We start from the raw sequence: 14773 nt of genomic DNA on the forward strand, positions 1-14773 counted from the left end.
GCCATGGAGAATGGCCCCCTGCCCTGCAAGACCATTTTCAGATTTACTGATGAAGATGAAGAGTGCTGTGCACATTTCAAATATATGTAAAAGATTTTAATGAGTAAGTCCAATGGTATCCCAAAACCTCATCACTACATCAGTTCAAGTCAATTGGTCAATTGATCTCTCGGAATCTGCATAGAATGTCTAAATATTGTGTTCCTTCAAAAGGTGGGTAACCCAACACCCCCCTTTTCCCAACCTTTCAAAGTTTTGCTTGAGCCCCCCACCCAAAGTCTAGATAATTCTTACATGGGTGCCCCCTTGCTCTTACTTGCTCAGCCTCATTATGTTGACTTATTATGTTGTTAGTTTGATCTGCTTGACATCCTGCTCCGATGAGTAAATACATTACATTAACTCAATCCCTCTTCCCTCTAAGACCACTTTGTTTGCTTTTTCCTTGTTCACAGAAAAGTAAGAACTTATTTTGAAGATTTTGCTTCCAGGTAATGATAATATTACAAGTTGAATAGTGGCTTTCTTCTCCATGTGCATATTGTCCACCATGACTATATTTTGTGGTGTTCTCATGTTGGGATTATTTTACAAAGTATAAATTATTATAGATGTACAGAGTGGGGCTGCAATGAAGGTGATGGGTAGTGGAAATATTTTGGCTGCTGCTCTTTCATGCCTGTGGTGTGTCCTTTCAGCCGTACCCTGTATATATCTACATTATTTATTTATTTTACATTTGTCATGATGATTCCTGATTTGTGTGTTCAAAATAAAAGCATTCAACACATTTATTTTTATAGGGAAGAAACATCCCTATATTTCCATGCCATAAAAACTGTACGCCAACACTGAGGGCAAGCAATAACCTGTTGTGAAAGAGGTAGATAGACATTGGATGATGTTTTGAGTTTGTCTGCCTTGTCTGCTAAGTCGTGCAGTGCCATGCCTCTGTGTGGCGTCTGTGGCTTTTGCTGTGATAACAATGCAGCTGCAAGTGTTGATTTCTGCAATGATGGAATAAAAATAGGAAATTATGTCCTTTTTTGCTGTGCAACGTTACCTGGATAGGGAGATATTATGGAATGCACCATGGAGCTAAAACAAGGCCCCTCGTTTATGGTTTTATCTTCCATCCAGCAATACGAATGGTTGCGCATTTAACAAAAAAATGAATACATGATGTTTAAAAATATAAAGAAGTGATGTCAATAAAATATTAAGAGCATTGAAATAAACATTTTACATTGTTCTTTTAAAATCTTTAGTCATACAAACCTGGAGCTTTTGGAGAGTTTTTGACAGCGTTGCATCTTCAGTTTGAGAAACAGTGCTGCCAAGTCCTGATTGCTTACCAATAATTATTTAACAAATTATGGATTGTTAAACAAAATCACTCTCATACAAAGCATTGCAGTGCCTCAGTTTAACTTCATTTGCTGTGACGTCTCACAAGATTATTGTTTCACAGCAAGATGAAAAAGAAACCCCACCAGAATATGGCAGTGTATATTTAAAGACCTTACGATCTTAATTCTTAACAATATATTCATGATAAGATATTTGGAAAAACAGTAAAATATTTTGACAGTCTTGGCACTATGCTGATTAATACAGTCGCATGGGTTTAAGTCTATAAAGAGAGTAGATGTAGGGAACTAAAACGTAAGGAATTGGTGCTTTAAATGAGCTGTTTATGGTTGCACGTTATTAGAACAAATGAGAGTAAACCACCAAGCTCTATTCACAAAGCTTAAACTCATGACTTACTTAAAGAACGTTTTGGATTTTATTCATTCAAACAAAACTTTGAAAAAAAAAACTCTTTAAATAACTCATGAGTTAAAACTTTGTGAATAGAGACGCAACAGCCTACTAAACTAATCTACTGTTACATTATGTAAAATGTGCGTATTTAAAGTGTTACAAATACATTATGCAAATTAAATTAAATTACACTGCAGCTTAGCAGATTGATCAATCCCACAAATCAGGGTTTACTGAATGTGTTTGAACAGGATGAGCTTTGCATAAAAGCAACTAATGGTATACGGTAGCTTTCAAGACCACAGCGCACTGGGGTTACAACAGAACCTGTTGTCTTGAAAGCTGTTCTGGGTATGTTTTTTATTTATAAATCATTAAAATAAATGATAATATGTGAAATAAAATGGTTTTGTTTTTTGGGTTTTTTTAAAGGGTTGGATTAATGTCTGTTACAGTTAATAACCCTAAACGTCCAAGAATGCATTCATTATTTTAAATACATATAAACAAAATAATTTTATTAAAATAAACATACATTTATGTATGTTATACTTGCTGCTCCAGTTTACCTTATTGATACTTTGGTCTTTATTTCATGGACGCTTTTATTGTTAATGTCTTTTAATCGACATCATATTCATGCCAGCATTGCATGCTCAAAACATCAACACTTGCATGCTACAGTACAATGTAAACCATGTTTCCAGTGGGCATTCTCCATTTAGAACAGTGTCATATAGCACTCAGATATGCATACAGTATTGTAAGTGGGACTGGCTTTTTCAAAATAATTAAGATAGAAACTGATGTACAAAGTAGTCATGGTGCTGCACACCAAAATGCAGATTCAATAGCCCATATTCTCTAAAACTGAAATCTACAAATCATCTTCAGCTTTTAATCAACCCGTCCTAATGTTAAATGGTCTCTCATTCCACCATAGTGTTATCATAGCAGTTATCTACAGTGAGTGCCAATCTATGTTACAAACAGTACATGTAATTGTAAAGACACAAAGTCCACATATTTACAAACATCAAACTAAAGGCATTGTGCTTTTGATTTCAATATATGGACAATTGTATGGATTTTGTTATTAACAGCATTTACAAATTTAGTTTTGTACAATGACACCCAGAACCAAAGCCTTCGTTAAGAGGGCCTTGTTTTCTTTATCAGAAGCACCCACACAAAACTCAGTAACAGGATCCAGTCCCAACTGCATCAAATTCAGTCCATTTATTTGGTCTCTTTTTCCAATTACCTTAGCAATGTGTGCTGTCGTTTCAGTAATGACAGCTCTTGTTTTCTCTTTTTTTTCCAGGGAAAATCACTTACTTCAAAGAGGTTAACAGGTCTTGTGCAGTCATATTAAACAATACAATCACCTTAGCTTGGAAGAGGACCATTCCATGTATACATAATTGTAGTCCTCTGTTTACCCAGTGAAATCAGAGGGCAGTAGACCAGATGTTGCATGTCTGAGAAACTATGTTCTTTTTTTTGTTTGTTTTTTCTCCTGTGTGTGGCAAGGCAGTATGGACTTCTAATGCCTTTCAATTTTTGTATTCATCTGCTCTCTTAATTTTATATCAGCTGGATCTGTGTGTTTATCACAAGCTGAAATATTAATAAAAAAAAAAAAGTTTCTGCCTAGGAACATGACCTTTATCCCCGATAATCAACCGCCAAACAGATGCATAACAAAGTGTGCATATATTATTGGAAATACATATGCCATTTGCAAGTTACTGCACCACAAGAGCTAGCACAGAAAGGTCCATCACACTTCTAAAGTAACATTCTGAAAACAACAAAAGCTGTGTCTTTGTCCAATGTAGTCTGTAATTCTTTGTTATTGTTTCTTGCATTAATTTTTTATACCATATTTAAAAACACCTTTTACTTAAAATGTAAAGTTGACCCTTTGTCTGTTTCTTTGTTTTATTTTGGCTCAAGTTTTTATTTCATTCTGTTATCTGATTACTGATGTGCCAGATCAGAATGGGGTTGCTGTAACCTTGAAGAAATTTGCAAAGAAACTTGCACAAAGAATAAAAATGATAGAAACTGTTTGCTCTGTGTTCTGTAAATTGACAGCTTGCTTTACATGAAGGGGCAGGGGGAAGTGTAAAAACTTGATTTGTATGTATCAAAGGCTTTAAAAAACAGTCCTTAACAAGGAAATCCTTAAAATGATGCTTTAATAGACCTTTTGCATATTGTGCTATTTGTCTGACTGCCAGATGTAGAAAAGGCATATAAAATTATCCAGTTTTGTGCAAATACCGAGTTTCCTCTAAGTTTAATTAAAATATACTTTGAAGGCTGACTTCCTCCCTGTGGCAGATTGGCGAGTGGATAGAGGCCCAGAGAGACTGCAGTTCAAAAAATATATACTTTTATTATAAATAAACACAAAATAAAAAGGCACAAGGGCAAAATTAACAACGTTTAAACACAAATAACCAAATAAAAAAGCAAAACTTACAAAAATAAAGATTCCCAGGCTGGGCAATGCCTTCACTGAATTTAGAAAAATTTAGAAAACCAAACACCACCAACCTACTTCCTCAGCTCCCTCCTCCTAATGGGAAGCAGAGGCCTCCTTTTATGTCAGGTGGCTGGGCGCTGATTGATCGTTAATTAACCTAATCAACTAATCAACCCCAGCCACCTGAACATAATAAACCCAGGCAGGTAGGGGAAATTAACCCCATCCTTGCCAATTTAAAAAGGGCAGAGCTTTGCTCTTCCACACTCCCCATATAAAAAAACAAATAAATACTATAGTACTTTTAAGAAATTAAGTAAAGCAGTGGTTCAGGCAGGGATCAAATCGTCAGTCGAATAGCTGATTTTGTATTTGTCCTTCGATATACAATACGTCCAGTGATCAGCAAGGAAAGGATTTATATTTTACCTCAATCCATTACATCCCCCGCTGTGCATCAGAATTCATCTCCTCCTCCCCAGCCTCCACCTGCTTTTTGGCTTTGTGTAATGGGGCAGCGTAGCTGTCCTGCCACCTTGCCCATGCCTTCCCTACAGTCAGCCTGTCCACTTATCTGCAAGCTAATTTATGGGCAGTGATACCTCAAAAGGTGAGGCCAAAGGTCAAATAATGTAGTGTAATGTATAATGTAGTAGTGTCTAGTCTATGCTTTAATAAATATCTATCGTACACTATGAGTTTCCTGACTGAAACACTACTCTTCTGTATATGAAACTATAGTATTTTTGGACAGTACTGTAATATTTTCTATATGGGTCACGTCATGGCAAATTGCTCTCTGGAAAAGAGGCAGAATTGGCTTCTGTTACATGAGACTATGTCAATCTCTCTTGTATTCAGTTTAGTTGGGATTCCAGATCCTGTTATAAGATAACATAACACATTTTGCTTCCACTGTTGAGATGCACCTGTGCTGGCCCTGCTGGCACAAAGTGAGTAGACTAATCTAAACTAAATTAATAAATGTCGATAAAGGAAGATGCATTTTGCCAAGTTGAAAGACATACAGTCGTGAAGTTGATTGAATTTAATTAAGATACACTACACTTGTCAAATAATAGCTATAGCTTCAGGGTACACACTCAGTAGTGCACTTATTTTTCAGTTCGCCCCGTGATCACTTAATTCAGGGCAACGTGTGCATGTAATGACTTTATATGATAAATATATTACATAAGAGTGTGGATAAAAATAGGATGAACAATAGTACAGCATGATAAATATATACCATAAGCATGTTAAAAGTATTGGAGTCTGCAACAGGATTGTAGAACTGTACCACAATAGACAAATTGGGGATTGCTGTGGTCGTATTAATAACAACCCCATATAATAACCCTGCTGTGACTCAGCTTGGGTCTCAACTCAAGTTATCTGTCACAGAGTTCCAAATTAAAGGAAGAACCTGCAGCTCACAGCACCATACCAGGGAGCTAAACCAAACCCTCAGCGCTTACAGCTGAAACAGTGGATTGATGATACTGGTAAAGCTGCATGTTTTTGCTCACTGCAGGGCTACACATAACGTGTTAACTACAGGTGGTGGACAAAAAAATGGGAATACCTGGGTAAATGAGGGACACCAAGTATATTTAAAGCAAGGGCTTCCACACAGGTGTGGCTCATGCGTTAATTAAGCAAATATCATCCCAGCATGCTTAGGGTCACGTATAAAAATGCTGGACAGGCCTGGTTGCCTACAATTGTGGCTAGCATGGCTGCAAGAGGAGACCTCAGTGACTTTGAAAGAGGGGTGATTGTTGGGGCGCGTTTGGTAGGAGCTTCAGTGACCAAGAGAGCTCAATCAATCAAGCATTTATGGGATATTCTGGAAAGACGCCTGAGACAGCGTTTTCTACCTCCATCAACCCGGCGCGAGTTGATTGACTTTCTCGTGGAAGAATGGTGCCGCATCCCTCCTGCAGAATTCCAGAGGCTGGCAGACTCTGCCACGACGCATACAGGCCGAACTAGCCGCACATCGTGGCCCAACGCCCTATTAAGTGACTTTACATTGGTATTTCCATTTTTTTGTCCACTAGCTGTACAAGACAGTTTAAACCTTGCCAGTATTTACTATGAGCTTATTTAATAACACCTCAAGCTATGGTCTCAAAGATATGCCTCAGACGTGACTAATTAAGCTCACTGTAAAACTTTGAAGACAGCAGAACAAGATACAATGGGAGATTTATCTGTCATCCTCACCTGGTTACAAAAAAAGCTTTTACTTTTTATGTGTATTTTTTAGCATAAATAAGCCATATTCAATTGCAAACCCAATAGATGTGATTCAGAACCCATTTCAATCCTGCCTCTTGCTGTCTCTTTTTTCACATCATCTGTGTCGTTCATCTTCGGTAGTAGCAAGTATAGTAACAGGTACATTTAATTAAACTGCATTTTACCTTTGAGTCGTATCACTTTTTTTTCCATCTTGTAAACAACTTGCTTTAGTTATTATTTACCAAAAAATTCCCGTATTTGGTTCCCAGTAATAAATGATATCTAAAATCATTATACTGTAAATAGGAGTGCAGGGAAACTAGTTTTTTCACCGCTCACTCATCAGCACTAGAGGGCACAAAATTCTGTTTCCTGACAATCTGATTCGGCGTTGTACTTTGTGCAGACCTTAGGAGTAAAGGGTTGTAATGGGGTGCAGGAGGGGGGGACAGGGGACGGGGGGATATTCTCAGGTAATCAGCTCTACGTATCAGCTTTGACTTGATTATTTAAACAAAACAAATGTATTCATGCAATTATTGGCACTGGCGTCTCTGCATGCCACTGTAGTACTGCTGTTCTGTTTTTTTTTTTTTTTTTTTTTTTTTGCACGGGAGCCACCGATCAACCATAAGTAGAGACACTTAATAGTGCGTAACAGTTTACCGAGTGTGTCCATTGCTTGCCACAATAATGCTCACATCACGCAGTAAGCATGCAAACACAACATAGGCAGACAGCAGCGGACTTCGTCCAATAATAATATGCAAACTTAAATAAAAGGCACCAGTCGGATGCACAGCACAGCCTTACACATCTTTTTTTTGCAAACGGATGCACTTCTTTCAAAACCTCAGTCTCATTAGCTCTTAAACGGCTGCAATAAGGATTCATAATAATAATTATTATTATTATTATTATTATTACGGCGTTTTAATCATGTCTGTATTAGTGTATGAAACTGGTTGTGAAAACATGTACAGTATTTATGAATTAATTTATTTCTAATATAAATAACTGTAAGTCTATTTGCTTTACTATAACACCTTGATACCTGACTGTCTGAATTTGTAATCAATTGGTAAACTTGTTAGCCCTTTCAAATAGCGTAACTACAAGTTACGGTTCTGTTGAGTGTATGGAGAAACAGGGACAGCAGGTGGCGTGGTAGGGTTGGGGGTGGGGAGGGTAGAGAATAGCGACCCCTCACTTCAAAATATTGCACTACACCCTTGTATATATAGGTTAAGGTGGGCGCAGTGTTTTTTTTTTTTTTGCTGTGCCTGCCGTGAGGGCACGCCCCCAAGGATACATGCCGTTCACGCCGTGAGGGCACGCCCCCAAGGATACATGTTAACGCCGTGAGGACACGCCCCCAAGTTTGAGAACAACTGGTCGAGTGCTTGCATTACTGGTACAGGAAGTTAACATTGTCATACCAAAAGACATAGCCATGTATCACTGGCAGAGGGTAAGAACGTGGTGGCTTATTAATGCTTTAATAGAAAATATAATTATCAGCGATATTTTATCGCATGAAATGTTTTTGTTTGTGTAAGGGGGTTATTTGATTGATTTAAATTAAAGTTCAAGTGTGCAGTGATAGGCAGCTGATTATTGTGAAATGGTGGAAGGAAATGGTCTCAAAAGTTTGGGGTTTTACTCTTTTAGTGGTGGTATCCACGGCAAACCTCCACAGATAGTAGCAGCAGATCTGGGATCTCTTTTAAATGAACTAGAAAAGAATGTACTGCTGCAAGACATATACACTACTAGTAGAAGAGGGTTACAGTATGCAGTACTTATCATTGAAAGGGTTCAGTAAATCAATATACACTATGACTTTATTGATAAACTTTCCCTCAGTGTTTACATGCATTTCCAATCCATAGTGTACGTGTAACAAAAGATAAACACTGAGCTTCTTATGTTCAATGACAAGCAGTTCAACCAGATACTGTGCAATCAGCGGGCAGCTGACTCTGAGTAGATGAGCTATTTAAAGTCTGTAATCTTTACCAAGTTGAGAGGGGGCACCCCAGAGTTATAATTTCTGGCCTCAGCTGAATATTGATAATACCGTAACATTGTGAGTGTAACTCTTTTTAATGTTTCAATAGTTTTACACACTGGCCCGCTCAAGTACCAGTCTGAACTCATCACTGCCTAACTAACTCTGCCCAGGCGAACCCAGATTGTGCCTTCTTAATCCATCCCTTATCCCACCGACTTGGGAGTCAGCCTCCTATCACAGCCCAAATAAAACCTGCAAAAAAAAAACAACCCATAGGACCCTCGCCTGTCAATCGATACCCTTTCGCTTCTCTGCTTTTCTCTATAGCACTTTGCAATACTGTTGTTCATAACATGTCACTCAGTATAGTTTTGGTGTCTTTCTCAGATACGGCTCGCAGTAATGCATATGCTATTGTTTTATACTGTAAGCTTTTTTATGGTCAGACTTCCATTGAGTTATGATACACGTTTAACATTTTCTCTTTGACAGGGATCCACATGTGGCATACAAAAGCATAGTTTGGCGTGTCTCTATTTCTCTTATTTAAATGTATTTTGATTCAATAAATTGTACCATTTACACAACGCTGAAACAAATGTAGCATCTGACTATAGCAGAAGCATTACCCATAGCGGCTTTGGGTTCCCCTGATTATTGTGTTTTTCCTTGACAGTTGACCTTGTCAGTTCAATAAGTGCCCTTCCTTCCCGACACAGTCAACTACCAGGCGGTAAAGCTCTCTAATCAGGCTTCCATTGCCTAAAGAATATGGGATGGAATGTTTGTTAATTGGCTGCTTTGATTGGTTAAGAGGAACCTAATGGTTTATAAAAAAATCTTTTGGGGATGCTCTGCCCATCTGTGTTCACTCTCCCAACATTTTGGATGACTGTGCCGTACCTCCTCCAACTCACTTTAAATGCTTTCGGAAATTGCTCTCTGGTCAGTGGGAAATGAAGGAATGAAGTGTGTTCTCCCTTAGAAAACAATGAGACCCCCAACCCTGTGCTATCATAAGAATTGAATGTGGGAAATGAACACATACTGTACAGATGGCTTTTGATTTCCCTAAGGTTCCTTGCTATTGCACCTACATTCTTTATAAATCCAGGTCACCCGCTATAACCTGCCCCATTTCAATCTGCATCTAGTATTTGTCCGCCTGCTGGGCATTAAACAAATAGTAAACACAAACATACAGTACACTTAAAAACATACCCAAAGTTTCCACTATTAAATATAATGTTTATTCTGATCCAGGGCTAGTGAAAAATAGCAGCTTATAAAAATTGTCAGAGGCAGCCACTGACCCCTCTTGTTTCAGGGTTAAAGTGCATATTAAACTAAGTTTAGAAAACTTTACAACATATGAGCTAAGAATGTCTTCATGAGGGTTAGGAATGTTCCAGACAATGCCCACAATGTTGCTTTTTTTTTTCTTTTTAGTCTAGCCCTATCCTAAATGTGTTACGCACTTCTGGATTTCTTTCTCTTTTTTTTTTTTTACTTAGCGCAGGTTTTTTTTTATTGTTGTAGTAATTAGGATTTAAAGCCCTTGTTGAATGATTATTTTATGATTCTGAGCTTGCCGCTTCTTTTCATTTTCCTGGTGTTTTAAGCTTGTTTCTGCTTGTTTTTTTTTTATAATCAGAACATCTTTAGTGTTTTTCAAGTCCTGTGTTTGTATTTTAAGTACTGTTTGAGCTCGTGTTTAATGGCCTTTGCTGTCTCCTCAAAAAGAATGATGTTCAGTGGTGTTTGTACGGTGCCGCCAGTCTCCCTGCCTTTTGAGGGTTTGACCCATTTAGCCAGTTTCTTTGTATCCAGTTTCCCTGCAGTTTTGCATTCCATTTTTACAGGTACAGTACATGGCTATGCTCTTCAAACAGACCAACAGGTTGTAAGCCAATATGGTCATTTCCATTTGCCTTATAATTCCTCACGTAACTTCGTTTGATTCTCACAAACAGCATGGCCTCTTAGCTGTGACTCAGGGCTCCAGCATAATACTAAGGGTAGCGTCATATCCACTTACCAGTTAAGCTGAATCTTGATCTGAGTGTCAGTATATGGGTATATGTGTAATGTCAGAATGTAGACTGCTGCGATCATTTAAAAATGTGCGTTTTAAAGTCGTCATCAAGGTGAACAAGATAATACATAATTTTTCCGAGACTGTTGCTTAATGTAGAAATTTAAGAGGCTTGTTATGTTACATGAAAAACAACATAAGAAAGAAACCAGTTAACCACCACAGTATACCGACTGCCAACTCTCCTAACAGAAATGAAGTTCTCCTACAATGGGATAAAAGCCTCAAAACGTGTTGTGTTCTGATAAGACATAGCTTATTTCATTTAGCAAGGTAACATATTTTTAACTTAGTAAGGGGAAGTATAAAATCAATGCAATTAATAAATTAATAAATAAAAAAAAATAAGTAGGAAATTTAAAGGAAACCATGCATTATGAAACCACGCAGTTTGCTAGAATATCCTGTCATCTCAAACAGAAATGCCTGGTTTCTGTAAACACTTTTTAAGAGACAATGAATTTCTTTACTAGTACCCGTTCTTTAGCTCTTATTTTACTGGGCACTTTTATTTATAACCAGCAGATGGAGCAAAAGAGAACATGGCCTTAGACCTTCACTCAGGGAAGGAGATTCATCAGTATCAGTATCTTTGTCAAGGTGTTCTGGCCTGTGATTGGTTACCTGAATGGCAGAGCTGTAGCTCTTATCTTGACAACTTCCTCTCAAATCTCGATTGTGTTGAAAAAAGAAAAGCTAGGTGTGGAATGTATCATATGATGGCATTGCAAAAACAATGCTATGGCAGTATCTATGTATGTATAGTAATCACTTCCTGCAACTTTAGCTACAATCAGGCTTTGTGACCAGTCACTTAGGAACTGATTATATACCAGGAAGATAGTGCTGTACTTGAACAATCCCAAAGTATAAAACAGCAATCAAAGAACTTAAAGAAAAGGGAGACCAGTAATTAGTAATTAGGGTTAGTATTCCCTGAAGAGCCATGCTGTTAGAGACTGGAAATGTGAGTGGAAAGCTTTTGAGTAAGGAGTGAAGAAAGTGAGTTGGTGTAAGTGGTTGCGATGTTGGGTAACAATGCTTAAAAGGTGGAGAGAGAGAGAGAGAGAGAGAGAGAGAGACGACTCGGAGAGGATAGGGAGACGCTTTGAGAGGTGAGGAGGGAGAGAGAGATGGAAGCAGAGGGGGGGATGAGGGAGAGAGAGGAGAGAGGAGAGAGGGGGAGAGAGAGAGAGGATGAGAGAAAGAGAGAGAGAGAGGGAGAGGAGGAGAGGAGAGAGAGGAGAGGAGGAGAGAGAGAGAGAGGAGAGAGAGGAGAGAGGAGAGAGGAGAGAGAGGGAGGGAGGAGAGAGAGGAGAGAGGGAGAGGGGGTGGGGGAGCCTTCTTTACTAAACCAGTTACCAACGAATTTTACGAATTGAGGACCTCCCTCTCTCAGAGAGAGAGAGAGAGAGAGAGAGAGAGAGAGAGAGAGAGAGAGAGAGAGAGAGAGAGAGAGAGAGAGAGAGAGAGAGAGAGAGAGAGAGAGAGAGAGAGAGAGAGAGAGAGAGAGAGAGAGAGAGAGAGAGAGAGAGAGAGACTTGGTGTGATTAGTTGAGTGATCGGAGCCAGTAGAAACCCAGTCTGTGATAACATCCTCATGCACATGACTGAGAGGAGCCAGAACCAAGACTTCAAACACATTGGAAAAGCAAGAGAAAACACATCACACACCAGGCACTGTCCTTCCACTCCCCTTACAGCAGCACGCTTCTCATGGGCATCAGCATCAGTGTGAGCACTCACCAGGGACTCAGATCAGAAGATCTTCATTGACCAGCTACTGCTTCTGGAATACCCTCACCAACACAGAGAAACAGCATTACAGGGATACTGTGAAAATAAAGGTAAAGCTTCAGCCTGTTCAAAGGGTTATATGTTAACTTGGGGAATATTGGTAATGCTTTCTGCTTGCAGGCAAAGTACATAGGATAATATTACACAATAGTAATGTGGAACGTTTTATCATATGGTATTTATATAAGCATTTCTAATTGTAGTGCCAGTAAAACAGAACCCGTCCTTTCTTTCTGTGGGCTGATGGAGGGGTCTCCTCAAAAATGTTTTTTTTTTTTTTTTTTTTTAGAAAACTTTTTAAAACATTTTAGAAGACTTTTTTTTGGCTATTTCAATTTTTATTTTTGTTTTTCAAATTTGAAAAACAAAAGTTGTATTTATAAAAATGGATTCAAATGTTTTGTTCAAAAATTGATTATGCTCTAATCTCTCAAAGTAAATGACACGTATGTTTAAAAAAAGTTGTAATAATAATAATAATAATAATAATAATAGGATTATGTGCTGATAAATATGCTTTGTAAATAAAAATAAAGGACCATTCTAAAGAGTGTATTTACAGGAACATATATCAGTCGGGAGTGGGAGATGCGGGGTTAATGCTCCGATTAATTGAACTTCACGGCTGAGCCGGTGACTGCTTCCACCTTGTACAGTTAGCTGGTTTGGGAAAGAGGATTTGTGGAAAGATAATCTGTGTTTTTGATTCTCAGATCAAATGAGTTATTTTTACAGCTTCACTGCTGTACACTGATACTTCAGCGCATTATATAACACTAGGCACTGTTACGACCCCCTAGCATGCTATTGTATAATATGCTTTATATTATTTATGTTTTGCTGCCAAAGTATGTGGAATAACAGATGTTTTAATTAAAATGTATTACCCATATACAGTAGATAAAATGCAATTCCGCATTTTCCAAATCGAGTTAAAAAAATAAATAAATAAAAAAAAAATAGACTGCTGTTGTGTTTCAAGGCTGTTGAATTTAGATTATTCATATTGTTGTTAGTTTTCTTTGTTAGCAAACTGACTTTTTCTTCAATATTATATTTAATTCTCAGCAATGGTCAATATGAATTGGACAGTACACTAAGAGCTTGGCTCATGGCTTCACAGATCACTTTAGGTAATTGTGGACACGCAAGATATTGCTAGAGCCCTGTAATTCAAGTTAGATACCACTGGCGGCGGAACGATGCGAGCAGAGGAAGTGCTCTTAAGGCACGTAAGAGGTACGTATTAAAAAATGGATCAGAGATTTCCCTTTAATCTGAAAAATGCATAAATGTAGTATTGTTTTTTTCTGCTTAATCAAAGATCAGAATCAGAAATCTGCTTTTTAAACTCACGATTAACCACAAATTAATCGATTTCAAATCAACACGTGGGTGTAAATTGAGTGAGTGACCTCAATAAATGTGTTGAATCGTTTAATTGCGGTGGCGATTCTATGTGGAGAGCATTATAACGTATTAAAATCATACTGCTTTACATTTTATATGGTAAAGAGTATATCAACATAGTGCAAGTCCATCATTATAGAGAATTGTGCCCTCACCCACACTCGTTCTAGTTAACCCTGCGGTCACGATTCTATTTGAATTTATTCCTGCTTCGCACAGTCGAGTGCCAATCAGACAAATACAGCAAATCAACAAGCTGAATAGATCGAAGAAGTAATTCCCGCCCCCGGTGTGTGGATTTAGTAACTAGTTAGCAGAACAATTCAATTGCTTTAGCTCTAATTCACGCAAAGTCTCACTCATTTTACATGTTCAATAAAGTAAACTCATTTGCGGTTAGAGAGGTGAGTTGAAACACCTTAAACACTGTCTTAAATTGTCCTTGAATCGTGGGGGCAGTTGGCAATCCTACCCTTGAATGTTGTCTGTCAATGTCAGCGGCAAAGCAGTAACCCTAACAAGAATAGCAACTAGTCACCTATTTGAATGACAAGCAGTATACACGAAACAACAGGATGCAGACTAATTACTTCATTAAACATTATGAACACACTGTGAACAAGTTACCGAACCAGCAGCACCATCAGCAGACAGTACACCGGTTACATTTAAAAAGATGCAGTTTGATTGAGAAATCAACAAAAACAGATAGTTCACAAACCGTGTTCGCTGTCATGTGGGGGGACCCTGAAGCGCACACAGGTTTCCAGGGTGAAGCTCTAGGCCTAGGGAATGCTCACTGGATCATGTGTGTTGCTGTACAGACAGTACATCATGAATTCAAGCAAAGAGTCTGCAACATTTCCAACTCTGTCAGTGCTTATAGACCATGCTTAGCAGTATTTGGAAAATTTAGAGCACATTTTTGTTTGAACTGGAATGCCTCTAA

The 14773-nt window shown here is 38.2% G+C and overlaps 2 protein-coding genes across 6 annotated transcripts in view; both read left to right on the top strand.

The window, feature by feature from the left end:
- Positions 1-3840, top strand: part of LOC121316734 (regulator of G-protein signaling 7) — a 124809-nt gene extending 120969 nt beyond the window's left edge. For 2 of the 3 annotated variants that reach the window (XM_041251862.1, XM_041251863.1), the window contains exon 17: positions 3092-3840. In XM_041251862.1, coding sequence (XP_041107796.1) covers positions 3092-3142 — 51 coding nt within the window. In that variant the 3' untranslated portion in view covers positions 3143-3840. Of the gene's footprint in view, positions 1-455; positions 492-3091 lie in introns of all 3 variants that reach the window. The other variant, XM_041251864.1, reaches the window with a different exon arrangement.
- Positions 3841-12147: 8307 nt separating this feature from the next.
- The window catches only part of LOC121316735 (gremlin-2-like), a 13980-nt gene continuing 11354 nt past the window's right edge, over positions 12148-14773 (top strand). For 2 of the 3 annotated variants that reach the window (XM_041251866.1, XM_041251865.1), the window contains exon 1: positions 12148-12464. The gene's annotated coding sequence lies outside the window, so the exon portion shown is untranslated. Of the gene's footprint in view, positions 12465-13618; positions 13654-14773 lie in introns of those variants that run through there. The other variant, XM_041251867.1, reaches the window with a different exon arrangement.

This window comes from Polyodon spathula, chromosome 6 (genome assembly GCF_017654505.1).
Source record: "Polyodon spathula isolate WHYD16114869_AA chromosome 6, ASM1765450v1, whole genome shotgun sequence".
Classification (NCBI taxonomy): Eukaryota; Metazoa; Chordata; class Actinopteri; order Acipenseriformes; family Polyodontidae; genus Polyodon; species Polyodon spathula.